The sequence below is a fragment of the Heliangelus exortis genome, chromosome 1 (genome assembly GCF_036169615.1).
Source record: "Heliangelus exortis chromosome 1, bHelExo1.hap1, whole genome shotgun sequence".
Lineage (NCBI taxonomy): Eukaryota > Metazoa > Chordata > Aves > Apodiformes > Trochilidae > Heliangelus > Heliangelus exortis.
The window spans coordinates 188,108,095-188,134,298 of record NC_092422.1 but is presented as its reverse complement, the minus strand read 5'-3'; the positions used below and the strand labels follow the sequence as shown (position 1 = coordinate 188,134,298).

Below are 26,204 nucleotides of genomic sequence, written 5' to 3'. Positions count from 1 at the left end.
ATTAACAGGCATTGCTCATTTTGTATAGCAGATGGACTGAACTGTTAGATCCATCTTAGCCATGTGTTTTAAATTCAAAGTACCCTCCACCATTTCTGTATCTCTGCAGTGGGGTAGGTAAAAATGATAGGGGCACTTTAACATTTAGCTAGGTATTTGTACAAAGTAGAATAGGAAATCATTAATGTATAAAGTGTTCTAAATATGTTTATGTAAATTCTAGCTCCTTTAACTTATCTTCCTTTGTCGGACTCATCAGTACAGCCTCTGTTAATCATTAATGATTAGCACACCTTCTTCCTCCTTCACTTTTAACTGGGCACAATGCCAGATATATTTCTAAGGTATAAGAATTTTCCATCCCCTCCCATCTTTCCAGCTCATGCCAAGGTTTTACTGACCTCTTACTCCTTTCTTCTGATGATGTTGGCATTATTTCTCCAAATTGTATGCACTACATTTTTTTCTCCCTTTTAAAATATAAAGAGTACATTTCTATTAAGTAGCCTACTGGTGAGACAATTGGATGTCTTCATTGTTGTTAATCAGTAAATTAACTTCAAGCACTCATTTTGGAGCTGAAGATAGACACTTAGGTGAGATTCACTTCCCCAGATCAGATTCAGCACTGGATAAAGATGAACCAGTGTCCTTGTGCTGCTTCTGCCGACTCAGCTCTACCTTGGACTGACTTCTCTGGAGATCTGATGCACCTGGTCGGGCCCAGATGAAAGTGCTGTGTTACTGATACAGAGCAGTCCTTAGTCTGAATGAGGTTACACTTCTTCAACTATACTGTGCCTTTTTTTTTCCCCAGAAATGATAATATTGGAACTGGACATTAAGTTGTAAAATATATAAAATTTGTGGACTGTGTTGATCTATCTTGGACTCAAACAGGTAGAGTGAAATTTCTACAAAACTGTAAGCGAGGCCTCTAGGGGTAGCTGGATTTATCTCTGTTCATGATTATCCTTTTTATATTACCAAGTGTCTAGGGGAAGGAAACTTCCTTCTACATCTCTGCCTCTAATTTTGCACATAGAATACTGATTTGCATGCTCTTTTACAAAGACTGTTTTACCTCTGAAAAGTTTTAATCATATTTTTCATTGCTAGTGACTAAGAAAATACATTTTTTTCTTTAAAAAGAGTATTTAGCCTGACACCATCAAGCTGTTCTTGCAAGTTAGACATTATGACTTTTGAGAAAAAGGCTGATTCATTTGATAACTCTTCTTTTCTTGCTATAGCAGAATGTTATGCCTCGTTAGTTTGTGAATTTAATCAGTAACTCCAAAATCAGAGAGAGTTGGTGTCACTTTTGGATAGACTGTGAAGCATATCCCCATGGAAATGATGGGGATGTAGGAAAAACAGGCCTGTAGTGAGACTTCTGGGACAGATAACTATTGATTTCATGTTGTTTCATAAGAAAAAGTAAATGTTATGGAGCTGAGAAAAGAGGCCAGTTCCACAAAAGTGTCTAAGATACCTGAAAACATAATCATTTTAAGGTGACATCCTTGGCTCCAGTGTACTCAATAGTGAACTTCCTTATGAAGGTCATTTCAAATCCTGTACCTCCATTTGGGATCATCTTACTTCCTCAGGACTTATATCTCTTTCCTCCTCTCCTCTACCTCAAGGCCTGTTAATGGTGAAATAAGAACATCGTATATAGTTTTGATCAGTAAGCACTGGCAGAACTTCTATTTACCCAGTTTTAATTGCTTTATTGAGTGAATTTAATGTTTTGAGCTCAGTTGTTCTTTCTGCATCTTTATTCAGGTGTAAATGCTTTGGTGTGTCACCTCTTTTATGTCCCTTTGTGTAATTACGTAGAACACTGTGAATAGGTATTCACTCACATTCATGTCATGTTACTCCATTTATACATTTTACTCCATTTATACAGGTGCTTTATCATGTTCTCTGCGGAGCTGTTCTTTTGAAGTGTAACTTAAAGTCACCTGAGAGGAAACTAGGAAGCCCCCAGCTGCTACTAGTTCCATCATCAATTGTGAACCAGTACTGGAAAAATGGTCTCTGATTGTTACAAGAGTACTATAAATATTTGAATGGCATATTTATGTAGGTCATTTTGAGGGCTGACCTGCATATGTGTGTGCCTGAAGAAAAGTAGTAATGATGCTAAAGAAGACAAGCAAGAGCGCCCATGTGACAAATGCAGTTGGATTTATAGAAACTCCTGGGACTAGATTAGGTGGATCAAAGGGTGCTGAAAGAGCTGGCTGATGATATTGCCAAGTCACTCTACCATCTTCAAAAGGTCATTGGCAAAGTTCCCTGATGACCGGTAAAAGGCAAGCACCTGTCATCAAGAAAGGGGATGCAAGGCAGTTAGGCTAATGTGGCACAGTGCCCTTCCTAGGAAGGTTATAAAGCAAATCATCCTGGCAGCCATGTCCAAATAGACAAATAACAGGAAGGTTACTGGAAACAGACATAAGTTCTTGCCCCAGGCAAATCACACTCCATCAGACTTCCAGCACAATCAACCATAATATCCTTATAGCCAAATTAGTGAAACCTGTATGATGAGTGAAAAATGGACTGAACTGCCAGGCTCAAATGGGTTGTCGTTAGTTTTTCCAAGTCCAACTGGTGGTATGTTAATAGTTGTATCTTTCTAATAATATTGTCTCTGTTAATGATCTGAACAAAGACATGGAATACACCCTGAGTGGAATACATACACAATCTGTGAATGATGCCAGCTTGGAGGATGGCAGATACACGGAAAGGCAGGACGTATGCTAGACATGGAGGAAGGTGGGCCAGCAGGAACCTCATGAAGTTGAGCAAAGACAAGTCCAGAGTCCAAAATTTGGGAAGGAATAACTCCATGCACCAAAACAAGCTCACCCAAAAGCTTTAGGCTTTTTCATCCTGGTGAAAGAGAAGGTGAGCACATTTCAGCCCGATGCTGGTGAACTATGCCAATGGCAGCCTGGGCTGTACCAGCTCAAGTGCAGCCAGCAGGTTAAAAAAATTATTTTTCTCAATATATTCAACAATTGCGAGATTGCATTAGGTGAACTATGTCCAGTTTGGGGCTTGCCAATGACAACATTGACACAGTGAAACCAGTGCATCATGAGGGTGGTCTAAATCATGGGGTAAGGTCCCAGAGGGGCTGCAGTATCTCCATCCATAGACACATTCAAAACGCAGGTGCACATAGCGCTGAGCAATCTGACCTCGTTGGCTCTGCTCAGAGTTGCTTGGATTGATGCTCTCCAGATGTGCCTTCCAGTTTGCCTTTCCTCGTGCTTTGGGCTAGCAAGGCTCCATCAAACTTTGGCTGCTTGCAAGCACATCCTTCTTTACAGAGGGAAGGGGAACGTGAAGCTGCGCCCCCGGGGAGTGGGTGCCGGATCCCCACCACCCGCTGGCAGGGCTGGCCGACAGCTCACCGCCACCTCGACCCGTCCGCGTCCCTCGAACGCGTCAGCGGCGGGACCGCGGAACTGTGCGGGACTGAACGCGACGAGATGGCGTGTGCGCGGTGCCTTTAAAGGCCGGGCGGCGGGCGGGGCGCGGATGGCGGTGTTTGCGGGGGGAGCCCGGCAGGAGCTCGGCCCGCCCGGAGCATGCGCTGCGCGGCGCGGCGAGGCGCGGCGGGCGGGTGGCGGCGCCGCATTTCACCGGCAGCCGCGGCTGCAGCCAGCGAGCCCGGCCCCGGCCCACGGCCGCTCTGCGGGGCCGTGGTGGCGGCCGCGGAACCATAAGCGCCCGCCGGGGAGCCGGGTTGCGCGGCGGCGAGCCGGCCCCTTGCCCGGTGTGCGCCTGAGGGGAGAGGCGGCGAGTGGGAACGCGCGGCGGCGGCCATGGGCAACGAGGCGAGCTTGGAAGGAGGCGAAGGGCTGGGCGCTTTCCCCGAAGGGGCGGCGGCAGCCGGGGATGGCGGCGGCTCCGCGGCCCCTTTGCAGCGCCTGGTCCCGGCCGGGGTGGAGGCGGACCTGAGCCAGCTGAGCGAGGAGGAGAGGAGGCAGATCGCCGCTGTCATGTCAAGGGCGCAGGGGCTGCCCAGAGGGAACCTCGCCGGCGCGGAGCCGCCTCCCATGCAAAGGCATGCACGGAAAATCTTCCCTTCTCCTGCTTCTCCCTTCCCCCCTCCTCCGTCTCCTCGCGTTGGGGCGGGGGGCGAGTTGCAGTACGATCCGGGCCCACTGCATCGGGAGCAAGCATTGCATTTTTCTGGTTGAGGGAGGGAAGGGGGCGGCTGCACGAGTGCCGGGACTAGGACGGAGCCTGCACTCTCCAGCTTTTCTCACTCCGGTGGTTTCTAATAATAACGACGGTCCAAGGTTCCAACGGGCTGCGCCCTCTCCCCTTCCCTCCCTCTGCACCGATCCGGAGCACGGGTAGTTTTTGCATCTGGGGAGAGGAGAGATTAGTAGACAATGTTTCGGTTTTCTGTTCTTGTGTGTGTGTGTGCTTGTGTTTTACGTGGCTGGAGTGCCCCACAGCTCAGATGGTAGCCAGGGAAGCTCTGCCCAGGGCTGATGGATTCAGTAAGCTTTTTCTGGAGAAAGATATTCTTGTTTAATCTTTAAAAATGTATTTGCCAGCCATTACTCTGCCAATTCTTTACCTCTGCAACTATCATTTGGCTTCTTTAATAGTCATGGATCAAGGAGGCCTGATTTAGCCTATTTTATCCCTCATATTTTTCATTTTTTTTTTTTTTTTTTTTCTTTTATTATGAAAAAAAATCATATTTTTCATTTTTTTTTTTTTTTTTTTTCTTTTATTATGAAAAAAAATCAGTGGCGAAACAACAGATTTAATTCAATGTCATTCTGTATTCTGGATAGTGATGGCTTAACGTTGTTGTGCATCTGACAAAGCTAGGGTAATTTCCTTCCCCCTTTCCCCCTGTCCCTTAGTACGTTCACTTTCCGACGTGCAACAAGCGCGATCCCCGACGCGGCCCGGGGCCGGTTCGCTCCGCGGTGCCCGCCCTGCCTCTGTCCATGGTGCTGAACCTGCCCATTCGCTCGCCAGAAGACCGGGGCCGGCGTCCCTGTTGCTCGCCGTCTTATAGAATCATAGAATGGCTTAGGATGGAAGGGACCTTAAAGATCATCTGGTTCCAACCCCCCGGCATGGGCAGGGACACCCTCCACTAGACTCCACTAGTCTCCCAAGCTGGGTGTGTTTGTCTTGAAGGAGGATGGTGAAAGGAGCTGACTGTTCAACATGGTTTTTGACCCCACCTGAACGAAATGCATATTGAGTTTATATACTGTCAGGTTTATGTAAGTAAATTCTAGAAGAAGAGAAGCAAGGAGGGTGGGACCGAATTAATTCTTGGGCAGACTGCTGAAGACATTGGGATTTTACCTGAGATTATGGTCTCCATTTTTTAAAACTGGAAATAAAATCTTTCTACTTTGTCTTGTATAACTATTAAACAGATATTAACACTTCATGTAAATTATAATTTTTCATTCAATCCAGAGCTCTTCCCAGCTTCTATAGACATTAATGGGGGTAAAAAATCATATTGGTTAGTTCTGTGAAACAAAACTAAAAATTCCCTTTTGTGTAATAGTCTATGAGCAAAGACACAAAGACTGCAAAAGTTTATTGTTTCATACTAAGGTTCCAGTGAAAAGTAACACAAATGTCCTTGGAAGATTTCACAAAATCTGAACTCATTGCAAGATGATTATTTCTGCACTTATAAATGGCTGATTTTCTACAAATATATTTATGATATCCGAAACTACTTTGATCTTGTTAGCATACCATACTTTCACTCTCCATTTAACAAATGTGCTCTATATTTGGGAATTGCAGCCTTTCTAGTCATTTTAATATTCAGTTTGATAACCTATCAACTAGCTTTTCAGGTGGGGTTGTGGCAGTTGTGATCATAGCATCTTTGTGCCTGTCACACTGTAATGAGGTTACTACTTGTCTCTGCTCTTGTTTTATGACTTGCTCCTCTTGCACAACTCTCTCTTTGCTATTGAGACCTACCAAGAAAGATGGGAATAATTATTAAGAAAATGATTCAAACTCTTAGAGTAAGATTCTTCTAAGGACTAAAGACCAGCCTCTTTCAGACTTCAACTTAAGTAAAGACCTATCCTGCTACAACTCTGATTCCCTACATTAATTTTTTTTTTTCAGAAATCAGATGTTGAAAATACCTCTTAACTGATGCTTCACAGCTGTTGTTTCCAACAGCTTTTTTTTCTAGCATGGTTATGCCAGTCCAAATGTTGAGTGACTGAAATAGTGATCAAAAGATGAATTCTGGACTTCATTTTAAATAGTCTTGCATTATGACAGTGTCCCTATTGCATTGTCTGTAATTTTAAATGTTAATTGGGTTTTTCATCTCTGATTTTCATTAGTAACATTACCTGTTATCTAGTCATACCTTAGAGACTAGTAATTACTTCCTATTGTAAATGCTTTCATTACCTTCCCAAAGTAACCCAGTCTTGAATTGTACAAATGCTCTTGTCTGATGATATCCCAAATCAAGAATTTTTTAAACTACAAACTTTCTAATTGTAAATAAAATATGCACCAGGAAACATAGTATCACTTTTACCACCATGAATCCCATGCTTTAACTTGGACTTCTAAGTTTTTGAGCTTTTAAGTCTTCAGAATTGCTATAACTAAATAAATGCAATAATATTTATTGAGCGTTTTATGTTTAGATCTAGAGCACCTAAAGTTGACTGCCTAAATCAAATGTACCTTTTAATTTTTATTTTTTTTTTTAATCTTTTATTCACTAGGTTTATTGAATCCTATTTCAGTTACCAGGTTTTTGGAAAACTCATGGTTAGGAAGTTTAGCTGAAACATATGCAGTCAATTTTTAAAATATGCTCTAGGTGTTTTAGCTTCATTGAATGATTAACTGTGTCAGTGTCCACTTGCTGAAGAATTGTTCCACATCATCTGAAAGGATTAGATTACCAAAATGAATGAATGATCTAATGCAGCTGTGTTGTTTTGTTGTTTTTCCTCCTGTTTATTAAGTTATTTGCAATACAGATTACCAAGAAAAGTGGCTGCATTTTAAGAGGAAATGCTCAGAAGTCTTTATTGTGTGTCATGCTTCTAAAGTATATTTATGGTGTGTTTTCCAATAGAAATACTTATTTCTGTTAATACCATCACTCTAAAGACCTAAAAAAAAAAGACACCAAAGGTGTACATAAGTTTATACGTATCTTATTTGTAGATAGGGAAAATGTATCATGGAGTTGTGTAGTTATTGCACTTCTCTCTAGAACTGTTAATACTGATGAACGGGAAAAAGATGTGCCTTTTAAAATAGGTCTTTATAGTGGCAGTCAAGAACTAGACCAATAGTCTTTTTGTTAAATTTCCACTTCACTCCAAACAAAGCTTTGATTTGTCTGTAATATTTACGTAAATTAATAAAGATGAGCTTTGTGAATCAAGGCCAAAGTGAGACGGAACAGCAGCACAAAGAAAAGAGTTAGATCAGAGATGACTATTGATTTTGGTTTTTGAGTCTGGATTGAAGACTTTAAAACAATGATGAGTTTTAAATTATTCAAAAGGTTTTAAAATAAGAATTCCTGTCAAATAAAGACAAGATTTTTTGAGGATTTCTGACTCTCCAGTTTCATGAAAATTGTTCCATGTTAGTATTTATCTGGTTGTAAAATAGTTCTAGAAAAGAAAGCTTCACATTCTAGCTACCTAAATCTAAATGGAGCAAGTCCTGGCTTTTGACAGAGGTAGCATTTTTGAAGAAACTTGCCTTTTTCAGGCTTTTTTCCCCCCTCTTTCTCCACTGCTTAGAAACTTTGTTAGGTACAAAGGCAAGACAAGTCTGGTCTTCAGAATATGCCAACAGCCTTGCAGAATCACCTGACTTATTCCCTAGATTAATGGGTTTTAATCTCATTTCAAGTCCTGGCATCTGATCAGGTGGAAATTTATGGAGAACATTATTTTGATAACATGAAAGCTTGTGGAGATCTTTGTTCCAGCAGGGATTCTTGGTTATTTTTCTTGTTTATGTCCAAGTTCTACCCTCACAATGTAAGGTTTGGTACCCTGTTTAATGACCTTTGATCCTTTTCTTTTTTCTGCCTTGTCACTCAGCATTATTAAATGAAGAGTTCCAATATTTTTAACACTTGCAAAATGCTAGAAGTCTAACAGACTGCCACTAATGAAATTACTTCATTTCATAAGCAGTCCTTCTCCAGAGAAACCTAAATAGCAAGAAACAGAACTGCAGGTTGACCCACCTAGTTACTAATGAGAGTATAAAATTGTTCTTTTAATGAGCAAAAATGCCACATATCTGAAGGAATTAGATTATCACTGGACTTTTCTGAATTTTCCTCTGTATGAATGAGTTAATGTTCACTGATGCCAATGGAAACACACCTACTCACTTCAGTGGGTTCCAGATTAAGATTGTAAACTTCCAATATTATTGCCAATATGTTTTCCAAGAATGGGGAAAAGTAAATGGAGTTATGGAAGACTGGAAATAGTTCATCCTTAACAAGCATTTCAAATAAAAATTTTTAATTTACAAAAGCATCAGATACAAGATTGTGAGAAGATCACATGTTGTGAGAATTATGCGCTTGGAAATGGCAACCTCTTAGCTTTGTCCTCTTTTATTATTACCCTTACTAGGTATTAAATGAAGACTCTGAATATTAATCAGAAATAATAGTATGTGTATGTGTGCTGTTTTTTGTTTGTTTTTTTGTTTTTCTCATGAATGCCCAAGGAAAAAAAAAAGTCACATCTGGAAAACAACAGCACTGTTTACTGGATCTCTCAAAGGGAAAACTGAAAATTTTATATTTACAGTACTGTTGTGTCACTGAAGAGAGCACCCTGTCTTCCAGCAAAAGCACAATGTTAGCACCAAATTAAAAATTTTATCATATTCTTTAGCAATAGCATTGAATATGATACTATTTCCTTCAGCTGCTGTCTGAGGATAGCAACAAGTCAAAGACTGTGCCACATATGAAGACATGATCTCAATTTTGGTTCCTATATTCTTAGTTTTATTTTCTTCTGTGTGAACACCCAGCAAAATAATATTGTTAGAGAATTGGGAAAATTGTCAGATTTTCTTTTAATTGCTGGACGGTGGTGCTGGAAGGAAACTGTAGCAGTTCCACCTAAAAAGAAACCAAAAAAGCTTTAGGATGATTTCTGTGAACTGGAATTTTATCTGACTGAAAATTCTGGTCTGTGAGTGGATGGGTGGCAAAGGAAATAGTTGAAGGAGAAGCATATATTTCTTAAGACACCTGCATTTTAGGTGAGTCCCTGCTGAATTTTGAAGTGTACATGTAACTGAAATTTATACAAGTAGCCAAAACATAAGTACATAAAATTTTTGTATTGTGCAGTGTTTTTCTTGTCCAGATGTGCTTTGATCTGCTAGTTTTCTGACACCTCTGTTTCTTATGGTCCTTCCTGTCTCTGGATGTTTGTATCCCAAGGAGCGAAGTGGGAAGTTAGTCATTTGGATTTGGGTAAAATAGAAAGTTGTAGCTTTTGAGTTTTTCAGATTTCTGAAGAGTAAATTCTCTGGTTAAACATTTCTCATTTTTCTAGTGATGTGTGTTATTTTAATTGTGTTATATTTTCTGTCTGCAGACATCCTGAGCTTGATACAAGCCATCGTCCCAGGCAACCAGGTAAGCCTCCAGACCCAGGACCACCAAGCTTAAGTAAAAGCAGAACAGTAGATGTGCTGAAGACAGAGCAACGGGCACCTGGACGGAGCCCTTCTTCTATTAGTCTAAGGGAATCAAAATCCAGGACTGATTTTAAAGAAGATCAGAAGCCAAGTATGATGCCCAGTTTTCTCTCAGAAGCTAATCCCTTGAGTGCAGTCACTTCCGTTGTGAACAAATTCAATCCTTTTGATTTGATATCGGATTCAGATGCAGCCCATGAAGAAGCTGGTAAGAAACAAAAAGTTACACAGAAAGAGCAAAGGAAACCTGAAGAGCAGAGGGGCCTTGCAAAACATCCAACTCAGCAACAGTCTCCAAAGCCTCAACAACAAGGACCTGTCAGACCTACCCCCCAGCAAACTGAGTCTTCCAAACCAGTGCCTCAGCAACAGCAGCCTGGGGAACCAAAGCAAGTTCAAAAACCAGGCCCTGGTCACCCAGCAGACTCTAAGCTAGATCAAGCAAAACAAACACCCCAGCCACGAGGACCACAAAAATCTCAGCCTCAGCAATCAGAATCAACGAAGCCTGTTCAGCAACAAACTTCTGCAAAACCACCATCAGGCCCAACAAAGCCGTCACCACAGCAACCAGACAACGCCAGAACATCATCCCAAGCCCCACCTCCCACAAAACCATCATCACAGCATCCAGGACCTGTAAAACAACCATCTCAACAGCCAGTGCGACAAGGAGGCCCTGCAAAGCCATCTTCCCAGCAAGCAGGGCCTCCAAAACAGCCTTCTCAGCAACCTGGACCTGAAAAGCCATCTGCTCAGCAAACAGGACCTGCTAAACAACCACCACAGCCTGGACCTGGGAAGCCACCTCCCCAGCAAACAGGGCCTGTTAAACAAGTGCCACCACAGGCAGGGTCTACAAAACCATCTTCTCAGACTGCAGAGGCCACAAAGTCCCCAGGACAACAACCAGGACTTACAAAAACACCAGGCCAGCAACCAGGGCCTGAGAAACCCTCCCAGCAAAAGAAAGCTGGTGCGACCCAACCCACAGATTCTGCCCCAAAGAAAACCTTATGTCCTCTTTGCACAACCACTGAACTGCTGCTGCATGCTCCAGAAAAGGCCAATTTCAACACGTGCACACAGTGTCATACTGTAGTCTGCAGCCTGTGTGGATTCAATCCTAATCCTCATATAACAGAGGTGAGTAGTTTTTAAATGGATGTTTGCTACCTGAGCACAAATTAAGTTTAGTTCAATTATTCTGAAACATCAGATGTGTTACAGTGTATTGTCATGATCAGTTAAGGCTTTATCAAGTTAAGTAAAAAAGGTCATGTCATTTGGGAAAATTACTTTCAAGTAAAAGGGGGGTGAAACTGTGGAAAAAAGATTATAGTGGTTCTCAGCTTGTACAGTCTTTAGAAGTGTGCTCTTAATTCTTCATACAAAAAGAGGAGGTGTGACTTTTTTCCCCTTTTCCTTGATTTTAAACATTCAATGGCTATGTTTATAACCTGACTGCAACAGTTATGTGCTGATGTGTTTATAAGTAAAATCTGTTGCTATATGAACTAGCTAAGCAACAAAATATGAAAATGACTGTTCATAGCCCCATTGTGTGTTTCAGGAAAGGTAGGGTGGATTTACTTTGTAACTGTGTGTGTTCAGTAGCTGAAAGATTGTGTCCTGAGTTTTGGCTTGGTGAGTCAGGTTATTTAATTCTTGTGGGATGCTAAGACAGATCTCTGTGGACTTGGTCATCATTCTTGATGTAGTTACATAGCTCAAAAATGTAGTTACATAGCTCAAAAATGGCACAGAAAGTAATATTAGGACTTCAAATGAACTTATTTTAACCTGTTGTTTGCAGTAGCTTGATTTATATGCTCATATATATCCTTGTTCTTGATTTGTTCTGCATGGTAGTAAGGCTTCATATGAGTGTTTGATCTCTTCTTATTGCTTGAATAGCTTTTCATACATCCTGCTATGCTAATCTTAATGTAGTCTGGGTTTGATTGCAGCACCAACACTTATCAATAATTAGAAATACAGAGATGCAGGATGGCATCTGAATCTGACCTGGCACTGAAGACTAACTAGGGAGACATAACCAGAAGGGGTATTTAAGAGACTTGTTTTTTTCTTTTGGTATTAGTTTAGCTAATCAGAGATGCTGACAGGAAAAAGTATGGACTGCTACTAGAATCTGAAAAATAATATCCCTAGGTTTAATACTGAATTAAAGAATTACTGTGAAATAGTCCTCTGGAGATCATGAAGTCCAACTCTCTTCTCGAAGCAGGATCACCTAAACCAGCTTTCTTATAGCCATTTCTTAGTATCTCCAAGGGTGAAGACTCCATACATAGCCTCTCTGGGCCACCTGTTTGCTCAATACCACAATGATTTAAAAACATTCCTTGCAGTTACATTTCTTTCCAGTTCTCATGTTTATTAGTGATACCATTAGGTGGGAACCTGGTAACAATCAGGCCATTTTACTTGCAGCTAGTATATTATTTGTTGAGTTTTTGTTAAAATCATAAATTTACACTTGAATTACCAATCACAGTAACTATTGGTAGCACACTGCATCATTTAGAAATGTACTATTTTGTTTGAGTTTGTTTCAGGATTGAAATAGTTGCTGTTAATGGAAAAGGAGTGATTTGAAGAGCTGTGGGCAGTAATTTCAGTGCCTCTGCAACTAACCAGATGATCAAAGATTATATTATCAGAATCTGTAAGAGGAAAGGTCAGCATGCTGTTCTAGGCAGTTGGGTTAAAAAGATATACAAGACAGACAAGAAATGTGAGGCACTGATGTTAAAGAGGAACTTTTGTAAGAAAAGCTTACCTTGAAGTTTTTAGACCAAGATTTTTTACATTTATTTGTAGGTGGTAAGTTTTTTATTTCTATAATATGATCCTGGGGTCTCTTGGAGCTCCAAGTTTATCTGTTTTTAGAAACTTCAGATTTCCCCATAAAAACAGACAACAACTTTGGTATGTTCAAATGGATCTTGAGAGTTTATGTAAGAAGATCTCAAAGTACTTGGAAATTCATGAATAACTACTAGTTTTTGAAGCGGATACTCTTAAGTGTGAAATTGAGGATTTAAAACAATGAGTTCAGCTGTATTTAAGACTGATTGCATGCATATGTAAAAGCATATTTGAATTTCATATTACACACTGAAATAAACACAGGATATGCATTTATTTCATGAGGAAATAATTTCAGTAAATGAAGGTATTGGACATCTAATTTATTCAGCTATTAGTGCCAATCTCCTGATTCCCACTCAGACTTTCCTCATTTACTCAGCTTTGCACCACCAGCTGTCTTGCTGAATCTTCATTGTGGGTGTCCTGCTCCAATCTGCACTGAAGTACAATGAAATCACATCTGACTTTATTACTTAACAGTTGGAGTAAAGTAATAGAACCTGCTATGGCACATAGAAAAATTTGACTTGTTTCAGCTGCAAAGGTCCCCACTTGAGTTACTGAAAAACTTCCCTCCTGTTTTCCTTTTCCTTTCAATATTTAGATTATTAATAAAAGCTTCTGATTCCTCCTTTGCACATTTCTTCCTGTCTAGCACGAAGACTGTGGTTTGTACCTTAGCTCTCATTTTTTCTTGAACAGTTTTTTCATTTGGCTTCTCTTATTTTGACATCTAAAGTGTTACTGACCAAAAGTCTTTGTCTCTTTAGCTATGCACTTACTTCTTACTGTTAAACTCTGGCTTTTTCTGCTGTTTTTCTTGCCAAGTTTCACAATTCTATAATCATGTGTTATGCCTTTTCTGTGCCCTATAAACTCACTGTTTTTATTTCTTATGTTAAAACAAATTACCAATTGGGAAGCAATAATTTCAGATTACGCATGGGGAGAGTGAAATGCCTGTATTTAGAAAATAATTTACGTTACTTTTGCTCTCTTTTCCCCTGTACAGCTTCTTGAACTGTATCTGTAAGATATTCTTACAAGTTTCTTACAGCATAGTTTCATCTTCACAACAGAATGAATTACTTTTCCAATGTAGGTATTTCTAAATTTCAATATTATATATTTCCAGCTGATTCAGAAAAGAATATAGTAGACTGTGCAAACAGGCTTAGGGAGTAGATTGCATGCATTGTAAAACCATTATAAAAAGAGTTGGTTTTTAAAATTTTTATTCATTCTTTTACTATAAACCTCTATTTTAAGGTTTAAATACCACAGTGGTACATGCACTGAGTTTGTTCTGACTCATTAGAGTGTGAAACTAAGAGCAGAAAGTGATACCTGTATTGCCACAAGGTCAGACCCCTTGTAATATTTCTCTGAACTATCTGACCGCTTGGGAAAGAGGGGTAGTTGTTATCTTGGTTTTGTAGAGCAGTGTAGAGAGAAATCAGACCATACCAATCAGTAACATATATCTCTGATCTGTCTAGGTATTCCCCACTCCACTTATCATCATCATGGCACACGACTGCCTAGAGACTATTGCATAAAGTAACAGAAAAAACAATATAAACAGGTTTGATGACTGGTACTCTGTTTCATTTTTCTTTCATACACATCAGAATCTTGTAGCAGGTGTGCGTTTGCTTTATTACATGGTGTGGGGTTTTTTTTTTCCTAATTTTGAAAAATATTTTGCCAAAACCACTTCCATGAGCAACAGAAACTAGTGCTCCTCCAAAAAAGACTCAGCCTTCTAGATCATGTGAATAGGAGTAGGCTTTCTGAACATGAGCGAAGGCAATTTAGGGACTCTCCTCTTCTTTAAACACTTATGTATAGGTTTTTATAAAGTTAGGCAAAAAGAATTTTAACTACTAGTTAAGTCTAAATGATCAGTGCATCTGCTTGGTAGCTGGAATAACTTTTCATCCTCTGTGAACTAGGAAGATGCATGTAACACAGGCTGAATGATGGTTTCAAATGTAAAAACACATAATAAATAACAATAAATAATAAACATAATAAACACATTATAAATAAATGCATAATTCCATTCTTTATGATGGACTTCTGTAATGTTGATGATCCAGTGGACTGTTAATTGGAAACTTGGTTGTATGTGAGCTCTACTCCATAAGTCCACCCTTGATGAATATGTGTGCATATGTGAATGCCTGCCTTCCAGGTAATTTTTAGGAGAGATTAATTTTTCACATGTTTTATCTGTCAGTTTGTATTTTACCCAGTGATGCAGTATTTTTTGAGAGACCATGTAAAATTAGTCTTGCAGCCAGCTGCAGTTTTTTGCTAAGATACTTGCTGAAAATTGCACATTGAGAGAATGTGAAGATGTGTATATTGATGTAGGATTTATTTACTTGCCAAAAGTGAATTCTAAAAATTTTGTGGGTTCTGACTGGCTTTGGAACAGCATGTCTGTATCAAAGTTGTCTTAATCCAAATGGAAAAAAGAGGGGCAGGAAAAAAAAAACAAAACAAAAAGGTTGAGTCTCTTCAAGTGGAGTATAAAATTTCAGGTCAAGTAGAACGTTTTATTGGATCTATGGTATTTTACAATTTGGCAGAACACAGAATTTTTTAAACCTAATCTGAAAATATTTTCCTGTATTTTGTTGTTGTCGGAAATCTTTTTGTGTTGCCTACTTTTTTCTTCTTTTGATACAGCCAGGAATTTTCTGTATCAGCTGTTCTAGTTGCTCCAGCATTGAATTTTTCCTCCTCATTTCTGCTTTCATTTTTATGTACAATCATATCATAGCCTTTGGTGATGAAGAGTATCATGATTTGGTTCAAATCCTTGTAATGGTTTTCCATAATTACATTTGTTTTTATTGGTGTCCTGCATCTCCAAGTATCCTAAACAGTAGCAAATACTTGTAGTGAAGTATTTTTGGTGACTTAAGAATTTAAACAATTAGAAATGCATTGATTTTCTTCAGTTACTATTATTAACTTCTACAGTAAAGTAATATACAATAATTTAAAATACTGCTCATATAAGGAAGATGACTAATTTTTTGAGGGGGAATCCAGATGAGTTTTATTTATACTTACAACAAATTAATAGAAATTATTATATTAAATCTCTGTTTATTATGTGGCAGTAAAGGAAGCTATTGATTGAATTGAAATATTCCATGGGATTTAGAATCTAGTTGCTGTGGTGCGTAAGAAACAGAATGCAAAATGGACTGGAAATTACAAATAAACAAAAAACCCAAACCTGTGTACACTGTGGTAATGCTAAAAAGTCTAAGCTTTTCAATACAAGGAAAAATAGCTTTGAAACGCTGTGCCCTATGCAAACTTAAACTTGGGTGGATTTTCAGGGTGGTACAAGTAATGCAAAATAAGATAGAAAAAAAAAATTAAGGACTTGAATCTAACCGTGAGTGGTAATAATCATCAGCTGTAGAGAAATGGGTGAAAACTCAACAAAGATTTTCTTTTTACCTTCTCCAAGTATTAATTTAGGTATGAACTCTTAACTGTGCCAGGTTAACAGGCAGACCTGTTCTGTGTAAAGAGGATGTAGTTTTGTCTAGGTCCAAACTGATCACAGAGGAAATTCAAGCAAGCCTTATTTAGTTGTCCTTTAAAAATGGTCAAAGTTCTAAGTATTTTTGTCTGAAATACTTGGTTTTGGCCCAAAGAGTGCTTGGGGTGTTTCACTGCTACTAACACTGCAATATACATTGAAGTGGAGACTATTTTTGTGATCAAATGAGGTTAGTATAGTTTCTTTAGTGCTGTCTCTAGCTAGAACTTACTCACAGAAATTTGGGAAAATTGTAAAGATCCTCAAACAGAAGGATTATGGAAGTACATATTGTTGTTTCTCTGTATGGAATATTCCTAAACACACTCCTCCACTATTTCTTTTTGAGGAAGACTATGCACCTATGTTTCTACTTTACATTTAGGATTAGATGTATTAATATTATTGATGCCTTCTGAATTATTCTTTTAAGAAAGGGATATAACATAGAAAGAAGCAAACACCTGTGGATGGCAAATAGTTTCTCAATATTTTAATTGGGCAGTATCATACAACATGTTGAAGTGTTTACTCTCATTAGCCTAGAAAACTCTCCTGTCCAGTTTTTAACACAAGTAAATAATAAATTAAACTGCATAGCTAAGGATGTCAACTGCAGTGAGCCATCTGTGCCAGTATTGCTGTTGCTCAGCAACTGTAATTTACTACTATGCTGGGCCATGTGATGTGGAGATGTTTTTTGCTGGGTAATCACTGGGCAGGAAGCGTGGCCCAGCCCTGCTCTGACCAGACAGCATAATCCCTTTTCAAATCTCAGTGATATCCACTCAGATGTTCTCTGTGGAGCACAGATGAAGTTTTTTAACCCTTTCTTTGCTGCTCTCTTGACTTGCAGATATATTTTTTGTTAATGCTTCATGTGTTTCTGGTGTATTAAATCTACATACAGCTCATGAGAACAAACAGCTTTTGTTGTAGTGATGCATGACACAGGGCACTGAGCTATATTTAAAATTATGTTTCTTTGTCCTATACATGACACAGCTTCAACACATGCTTGTCAAAAAACTAAACTTTTCGATACTCTGAAATACTGGTGTTTAGAAAATGAAAGCCAGAAGATTACGTGTTTGCTATTTTACTGTTTTGCTTTATGATTCTATTTATATAAGCTATAAAATAATAGTTCCCTAAACACTTATAGTTCACATGCAAGCAGTAGCTTTTTGGATTGGTAATTAAGGCACAGCAGTGGAGTGTGTTTTAACATTGTGATAATTGTGTGATAATATTAATCCAGTAATGTTTTTAGTAGTTTTAAAATAAATAACATTTAAAAATAGTTTTTAACAATGGCTGTGTAAAGTTTGCTCAAGCATTGGTTTAGTGCAAAGCTACCGTGCTTGTAACCAGTGCTGTAGTTTGTGGAATGGATACCAAGGGGAAAATGCTAGAACTTAGCATGATTTTTGTGAGCATCTCAAGTTAGCATTTCCTGATAAACTCCCTAGCTACCTTCCTTTCAAATACCAGATATAAAAGGCAAATATTTATTTTGTTGCAATAATCTACTTACCTCAAATGAGCATCAGATGCATACTGTGTACAATAGCTAAATGTTTGTTTCATTGTAATTGCTTCAAATAGCTGAGTTTTTATCCGTGGAAGGATAGTGTAGAAGGAAAATTGTCTCTAGTATGGCTGGACTTGTTCTGAAAACCTTCTCAGTTGTATGTTGGCATACTAACTCAGGTTGTTCAGTGATGGAAGTTTTTCTTCTTTATTCATAACAGGATTTTCTGATCTACTTCATTGTCTCTTACAGTATTTGAAACCCCTGCACAAAGCTGTATAAAATCATGGGCTCTAGTGCTTTATTTTTCACGTTTCTCTCATTATCTTGGAAGAAATGTCTGCTAAAAGCACAATCTGCTTTCCTCGTTCCTCTCTCAAGTTGTCAAGAACCAAATAAACTTGATTTATTTTAAGACTAGAAACTGCTTTTGTCAATAAAACTTTGGGGCAGCACTGAGTAATGTCAGCACAGTACATTTACATATCTGGCAACGTAAAGGCTCTGTAAATCTTTATATTTTTGTGGTGTTGTAAAGGGATTTTACATTTTATGCATATCTTAAAGTTCTTTTTTATAGTACAAAATGACTGGTCTAAATGAGAATGAGACCAAATCCCTTAAATTGTGGTTCTGTTTTCAAAGGAGCTGTTAAAATGGCTTCTTAGAACTGCATTCATATTGTGTGCAAGTAATTTTTATATGAAATATGTTCGTTCTGCAAGTCAAAATTTCTTTCTCACAGTACATCTGGAATCTTAGAATCTGGATTCTCTTCCACTCCTACATCATCCGCAGGAATAGAAATTAAGCACACCAATTGATGTGCTCTCTCTGACAGCTTTTTATGGGTTTGCCTAGTTAGTACAAATCTGAACTCTTGCAGAAAGGAATAGGCTCCATATTGCCTTCATTTGTGTTGGCTTTGGGATAAGGAGAACTGAAGTGTAGCTGGTACTTGTTATTGATGTTAACTGTTAGCTTATGAATTAATGAAGAAATGTGAACTATGGAATGTGGTGCTATAATTTTCTTTAATGTGATTCTTCATTGATGATCCTACTAAAATACTGTGAATATATTAATTTGGTGCTTTCAACTAGTAGTCTTTATGCAGCTTTTTAAAGATACAGATGATGAATACATAAAATATTTTTTTTGTTACAAGGGCATATAGTTTCTACATCAGTGACACAGAAAGCAAGATTCTACTTTCTGTATTCAGTAGTTAAAATCTGAACAAAAATGCTGCACGAAATCTGTCAAATTTACTGTCCTAGTTATGACAATTAATGGTATGGGTCTTAGTATGAAGAAATGGCATGGACATCTTCTATAAATAAGACATAGGCCCCACCCCTATCTGTCAGTATAAAAATAGCATCTTCAGCATTAAAGAATATCCTTTACAATAGACAGGAACTGCAAAAGCTCAGGTGTTGCCCTGGAAACTTTTCCCTTTTAATTCTATGTAGAGATCTGAGGAATATGTAGAAAAAAATTAGAAAGTCACACACTGCTGTCTGCGAAGACCTTTAAGGATAGATGGACATTATTTTAGGTATCTATAGCAGCAGTAAGTTTTACACCATCGATAATAACATGTAAGAGCATCTGTATTTAACAGAAGCCTGCTCCCATTAGATTTAAGTCTCTGTAATTGCAGTAGAACAACCAGGCAAGTGTTTGATACAAAACTGCATCATGTAGTGCACTTAATTTTGAACTCCTGCAGTTCCAGTCACAGAACTACAGTTAGTGCAGTTTTGTATTTGAAGATGATGTGTGTAAGTGATAGTAACTTGAGGGGTTTGCCACTTAATTCCTCCCACTAAAATGCATGGGAGGAATTTTATGTCTAAACCAGTAAAGATTTAAAAATAAGACACTGAAGTAAAACTTCCTACATTTTCTATTTTGCACTTCAGATGCAGGAGTAGCAAATTGATTTTTTAAAGGCTTCAGTTTAATATTGAGAGTGGATTTATGTGTGTATATGTATATAATTTTTTTTTTAAGAACAGGAAAAAACAACAGTTGAGAGTTAAGCTTTTTTTCTTCTGCATAAGTTTGTGTTGAAAACTGTAGTAAAGAATTAACTTTTGTTCAGATTCCGATTAGGTGGTAGGGTGAGACTGGATCATCTGAATGCAGAAGGCAAGCTTAAATGCTTATAAATGCAATTGGAATCCTAGACACCTTAAACATGAGAAACTATTCTTATTCTGTAGCCCCATCCAACCCTACAGCTACTTTTTTTGGGGCCTGAAAGCTGTTATAGTAACATGGTTTCCTGAAAGTTGGTTGAGCACAGGTAGGTACCTCACACTGTTAAGAGTTTCATCTGGTCATCTTAGAGTACAGCGCTTTGCAAGTGGAGGTGTCAAAAAGAAGCAGGAGCAATGCATCATGAAAAGTGCATTGTCCAAATCTCTGTAAAAGTTCTTTGGTTAGTTGGGAAAGACATTCCTCCTTCAGGCCCATTAAAAAGCTCCTTACAGGATCCTATATCTCTCTGTAGGACACAGGTGCCAGGAATCACCGGGTGACAAGCCAGGCTGGTGCCTAGTCTCACCTGTGCCCGGTTAGGGCTGGCCCCACTGAGCATGCCCAAGACCTGGGGGGCCAATAAAAGGTGAGGCTGGGTGCAACCAGGTAGCTCACTCTAGAGCTGACGCGGTGCCAGGCTGGTCATAGTTGGTCTCTGCTACTGACTTGAACTGCCTATAGCTCCGGTCCTGGGCTTCGGATTCGAGCTCACACTCTGGGTTGCGTCCTTTTCTGGCAACATCTCTCCACTGTAGAGAGGAGGCCACTTCCTTAATAGAAGAAATCTGAAACACTTTGCCAAAGCCGGACAGTTGTGACAGCTTAGGTGGATGCTCAGAGTACGTGGCTTCAGTCTGGTCTTTGATTAACTTAAAGTTTCTGGGAAACCTTTAAGAATACATCCAGAAATTCTTGTTGGATTGGAGGTTCTTGTTGGATTCTCTTGTGAGAGAGAGTGAGAGAGAATGAGAGAGAAAGGAGAGGAAATTCACCACCCAAGGATCCAGTGGCATGCTGCTGGTCTCATAGCAGAGGAGGGGGGGTTCCATCGTGGGAGAAGGACAAGGGGTTAGCGTCTTTTTTCCTTTTACACTATCCATTTCTTGCTGTGCCACAGCTGCTAGCCGACTGTTGCTTGTCTTGACTTGGCCTGGAAAGTTCTGTCGAGTGGTCACCTCTCTTGTAGTTTGCCATCTGCTGAGTCAGCAGAATTAACAGGCGTTTTTCCCTAATTGTCTCTCAATTAACAGTATCCAGCCTGGGCCTGTAAAGGAGCTATTTTTTCTCAAACTTTATGACTTCCCTCTTATCTCTTCTCAAGCTGTCTCCTCAAGCTTTATGGCATCTCCTCACATCTCTTCTCAAGGCCTTCAGACTGTCAGAGACAAATACATTATTCGTCCTGCTTGTTACACACAGGGGATAAAGATAAGAGTATCACAACCTGCAAGATTCTGCAGCCAAGGGTGGTAGGCCAGTCCTGTGCAGAGCTCCAGGCAACAGTTCTTTCCCCTTCCCCCTTGCATTGTATGCCTTTTTTTTTGGAGGGGGTGGGGGGGCAGGTTATGTGTATCTGTAGTGCTTTCAGTTGCCGATTGTCAAAGCCTGACTGGAACCTCACACTACTCTAAATCAAAACCATTGCCCCTTGTCCTATCCCTACAAGCCTTTGTACACAGTCCATCTCCAGCCTTCCTGCAGGTCCCCTTCATGTACTGAAGGTCACTATTAGGTCTCCCCAGAGCCTTCGCTTCTCCAGGCTGAACAACCCCAGCTCCCTCAGCCTGTCTCTATAGCAGAGGTGTTGCAGCCCCCTGATCATTTTTGGCTTTCTTGTGGACCTGCTCCATCAGGTCCATCTCCTTCCTGTGTTGAGGGCCCCAGAGCAGCAGAATCACCTTTCTTGATCTGCTCTCCACACTTCTTTTGATGCAGCCCAGGATGTGATTGGCCTTCCTGCTGTCTATATCATTGATAAAAATATTAAACAGTATGGGTCCCAGTACAGACCCTTTAGGGACAACACTTGTCCCTTTAAGCTGTATGCTTAAAGACAATTATGCGTTTGCTGTGTATTAATTCTCATTACTGCTTTCTGTCAGCAGACTTAATGTGTCAAAGTATTTCAGCAGTATTTGTCTTCTCAAAAGAAATTTTTTTGCATTTTTGCTGTTTTTATCCTCCAATATTCAGCTATGTGTGAAAGGAATGTGAATCCTTTAGAGACCTTGGCTCAGCGGTCACCTGAATCACAGGAATATAAAGAAGCATGAAAAAATCCATTGGGCATGTTAACTGCAGAACAGTAATATGTTTCCCTTTCAAACAGCAATATGTCTCCCTTTCTACAAAGTCTGTAATATTGCAACAAGCCATACAATAGAATAGCCTATTGTTATGCTGAGCTTATCAACTTTATCATATTATAATACCTTTAAATTTTCTTTTATTTTCTTTCTACAGATTAAGGAATGGCTCTGTTTAAACTGCCAGATGCAAAGAGCATTAGGTGGTGACCTAGCACAAGGTGATGGTCCTGGGCCACAGCCACCTCCACCCAAACAGAAGACACCCATTCCACCTTCAGCACCTAAACCATCTCCCCAGCCACAGCCAGTTCAAAAGAAAGATGCTTCTCCAAAACCTGATCCTTCACAGCCAGCAGACTCAAAAAAACCCCCTGCACAGAAAAAGCCACCATCCTTGCCTGGATCTCCCACTGTAAAATCAAAACAACCTAGTGGTGTGCCTACTGAGGTCTCCCAGCAAATAGATCCTACTCCAAAGTCTGAACAGGAGAAGCCAGTGCAGGATGAAGATAAGCAAAAACAACCCAGTATACAGAAGCCTACAATGGACACTGTGCCTACCTCTGCAGCAGCAGGGCCAAAACAGGATTCAGCAGATTCCAAACCTCCCCCAACTCAACAGAAAGTGGAAGAATCCCCAAAGCCAGAGGTTGCCAAGCCATCACAGGACACACACCCAGCTGGAGATAAAACAGATTCCAAACCCCTTCCACAAGTGTCTCGACAGAAGTCAGATCCCAAGCTTACATCTCAGGCTGGGGCTAGACCAGATGCTAAAACTCAAAAGCCTGTTGAGCCAACACAAACAAAAGATGATCCTCAGAAGTTACAAGCAAAACAGGTTCCAAAGCCTGAGACCAAACCTGCTCCCAAGGGCCCACAAGCAGGGGCAGGTTCCAAGCCAGCACCAGCACAGCTGGCACCTCAACCCCAACCCACTCAGAAGACTCCTGAGCAATCAAGGCGTTTCAGCCTTAATCTGGGAGGTATCACAGATGCCCCTAAGCCTCAGCCTACAACACCACAAGAAACAGTTACAGGGAAACTCTTTGGATTTGGAGCTTCAATCTTCAGCCAGGCCTCGAATTTAATTTCAACAGCAGGTCAGCCAGGACCTCAGACATCAGCACCCCCTGCTTCTGGCCCTGCAGCGAAGCAGCCTCAGCCTCCATCACAGCCTCCAGCCTCTCCAGCTGCCCCCAAAGAGTCTGGTCAGGCTCAGCCTCTTCAAAAAGGTGTTCCTGTAAAGAAAGAAGCCAAGCCTCTTACAACTGAAAAATCGGAGCCATCAAAAGCAGAGAGTGTTTTAACAACCAAGGGGTCTGATTTGGAAAGGAAACCTGTTTTGGCTAAAGACAGTAAGCCTCAGGCTGCTGAAGCTAAGAAACCTGCTGGAGAACCAGAGAAAGCCAGCCAGCCTGAAGTGTCTTGTCCCCTTTGTAAAACTGGACTAAATATTGGTTCTAAGGACCCTCCAAACTTTAATACATGTACAGAGTGCAAGAAAGTTGTGTGCAATCTCTGTGGATTTAACCCAATGCCACACATAACTGAGGTAAGGAGTTTTATTTTGCCTGTGATCTTACCTGCAGGCTCCCTGTGCTTTAGCTGGTTTTTAGCTATTGAATTGTCAAAAAATTTTTAAATGTTTCATCATCTGAGAGCTTTTTAAGTTAAATATTTGTTGTATGAAATTTTGTCAGTAATCAGAAAGTACTTCCAGTTAATTTTCTTCAGATTAAAGGGGTCTGGTTTGGTTAGTTGCTAGGTTTTGAGGCATAGGCAGATAGATAGTTATGGTTAAGAACTCTTTCAAAATCAGTGCTACTATAATATGACAAACTACTCTAATTTCAGTCCATCATATGATAAAGTTTTTTTTCATTTGGTTCAGTATTGTACATTAACATGTGTATCTCTGATGAATATAGCTAATTCATACAATTATTGAATGAAGGAATGTCATTCCTCTTCCCTCCTGTTTAATATATCCTTAAGTTTATTCCATTAATCTTATTCAGGCTCTGGAGTCTTTGCATGTGCTGATGTGTGATACTTCTTTGGTGAAATATGTAGCTTTTTGGTGTGGATCATGCAAGATTCACATGAAGGTTCATTCTTTAAGGAGTGTGAGTATGAGAGTGCCTCTGTCTTAAGGTGAGAAGTAATTTTTGGAGCAATAGCAAGTTGTAGGGAAAATATTGCCCATGTTGTCTTCAAAGGAATGTTTTTGTGGATTGTTTTCTGGAATATACTATGATTTCAGAGGTATTTGTCCCACTATAATAAGCATATTTTATCTAAGTTACGAATATGTTGTTTATTGTCTGTGGTCATTTAGGTCAGAAAGAAAGGTCTGAAAACACAGGAAGACTGATCAGTGTTTGAAAGCCATGATTCAGCTGACGTTTAATGTTGCTTATGCATTGAATTCCATCAAACACACGTTTCTTCATCACTGTCCAGCCCCTTGCCACCCATACACGTGTGTGTATACACACACTCGTGCACATATATACACTTATTTTGGTTCTAAATGTGAATAATGTAATGACTTTCTCCAGAAACACTCTAGTATGCATACGAAAAATACCACAAAGGCAAGATGTGTTGGTTCTGGTGAATGCTAAAATGACAACTATACGAGTCCTGGTCATGAACTGACTTCTTCAGGGTTGACTTATGTGTGATGGTGTGGGACTGCTTTGTGGTGGGCAGATTTAAACTCTGTATTTCTTCTGTTTAAAATAAGAAGGCTGGTATTCTGTTTCTTTTTTCCCATCACTGTTACTGCCAGAGGATTCTTTCTGTTTCCACTCTTTGAAATATACCGAATTGAAATGCTATTGATTTTCTGTAGTCTGACTTCCTCATGCCTTTCTTTGCCTCTTTTTTCGGCTCCTTCTTGAATTTTCTTCTTCCTTCCACTACGTTTCCATCCCAGTCCACGATTGTCCATCTTATTTTATTTTCTCCAAAAATTTTTGCAAAAAATTGGCATACTGCTTTTCCTTGACAACAGGAATTAGTTTGCTTGAGGACAGCCTGACTTTATTTTACATGAAGATTGGAGACAGAAGAGGTATATCACCCTTTCCTCTCCCAAATACTGTCTAAAGGGTATATGTATGTCATGGGTACCTGTTACATAACAGAAACATGATGATGAGCAAATAGTTAATTCTCACTAGCACACTCTTTTCTTCCACTAAACTTTTCTCATGTGTTTAGTCTTCAAGGTTTTATTTACTTGTCTGTTTTTAGAGGGTTAGGAAGGAGAAATAGAAGTGCTTTTTAAAATTGATCTTTCTGATGGTTTTCTACTTAATTTTTGTATTCCTGTATTCTGTATTCAAAGTAAAAAAATCATAATTCCAGAAGGCTATATTCCCTCTTGGCCCCAGAAAGTGTTTTGGATGAACAAAGTAATGGGTATTTTACAGTTTGGCTTTGGGGTTGATTCTTCTTTTGGTAAGAATCAGTCCCATGGAGCAGGGGAACCAGTGTTTCATAGAAAAATATAGAGCGATATCCAAACTCTGTGGGCACTTACACCTTGAGATCTTTTAGCAGTGCATCTCTTAAAAGTAACGTGCTGCTGTACTTCACACGTGGCTGAGAGTACTTTTAAGGGAAGAAGGTGCTTACTGACAGTGGCAGTTACAGGTTCTTGTATGAATGTGACAGAAATAACTTTCAAAAAAGTCTTGAAGCTGCTGCAAAGAGTCAGTGCCCTAATAAGCCCTCTTCTGCAGAAAATAGGAGAACTAGAGTTTTACCTAGTTTAATTCAACAATGTGCTGTTTACTTCAGAAAGTATTCTGATTTATGCAAGATGAGAATTAGGCTATGTCATGGTTTAATGCTGGCCCAGCAATTAAACCGAATGACAGATGCTCTCTATTAATCCCCCTCCTCTCCCTGTTAAAGAAAGAAGAGAGAATAAGGGACAGAGACAAATGGGTTGGAAACTAAACTACACAGCTTTAATGAAACAGTAGTGATAAAAAGGAAAAAATTACTAAATGTATACAGATATATAGGAAAATTGGTAACACGTTCCTCCCCC

At 39.5% G+C, this 26,204-nt stretch overlaps 1 protein-coding gene across 1 annotated transcript in view; it reads left to right on the top strand.

Annotated features, from left to right (window-relative positions):
* Positions 1–3,634: 3,634 nt before the first annotated feature.
* PCLO (piccolo presynaptic cytomatrix protein) overlaps positions 3,635–26,204 on the top strand; it is a 286,482-nt gene continuing 263,912 nt past the window's right edge. The window contains exons 1-3 of the mRNA XM_071734051.1: positions 3,635–4,096; positions 9,672–10,920; positions 22,290–23,690. Of these exons, the coding sequence (XP_071590152.1) occupies positions 3,855–4,096; positions 9,672–10,920; positions 22,290–23,690 (2,892 nt within the window). The 5' untranslated portion in view covers positions 3,635–3,854. The remainder of the gene's footprint in view (positions 4,097–9,671; positions 10,921–22,289; positions 23,691–26,204) is intronic.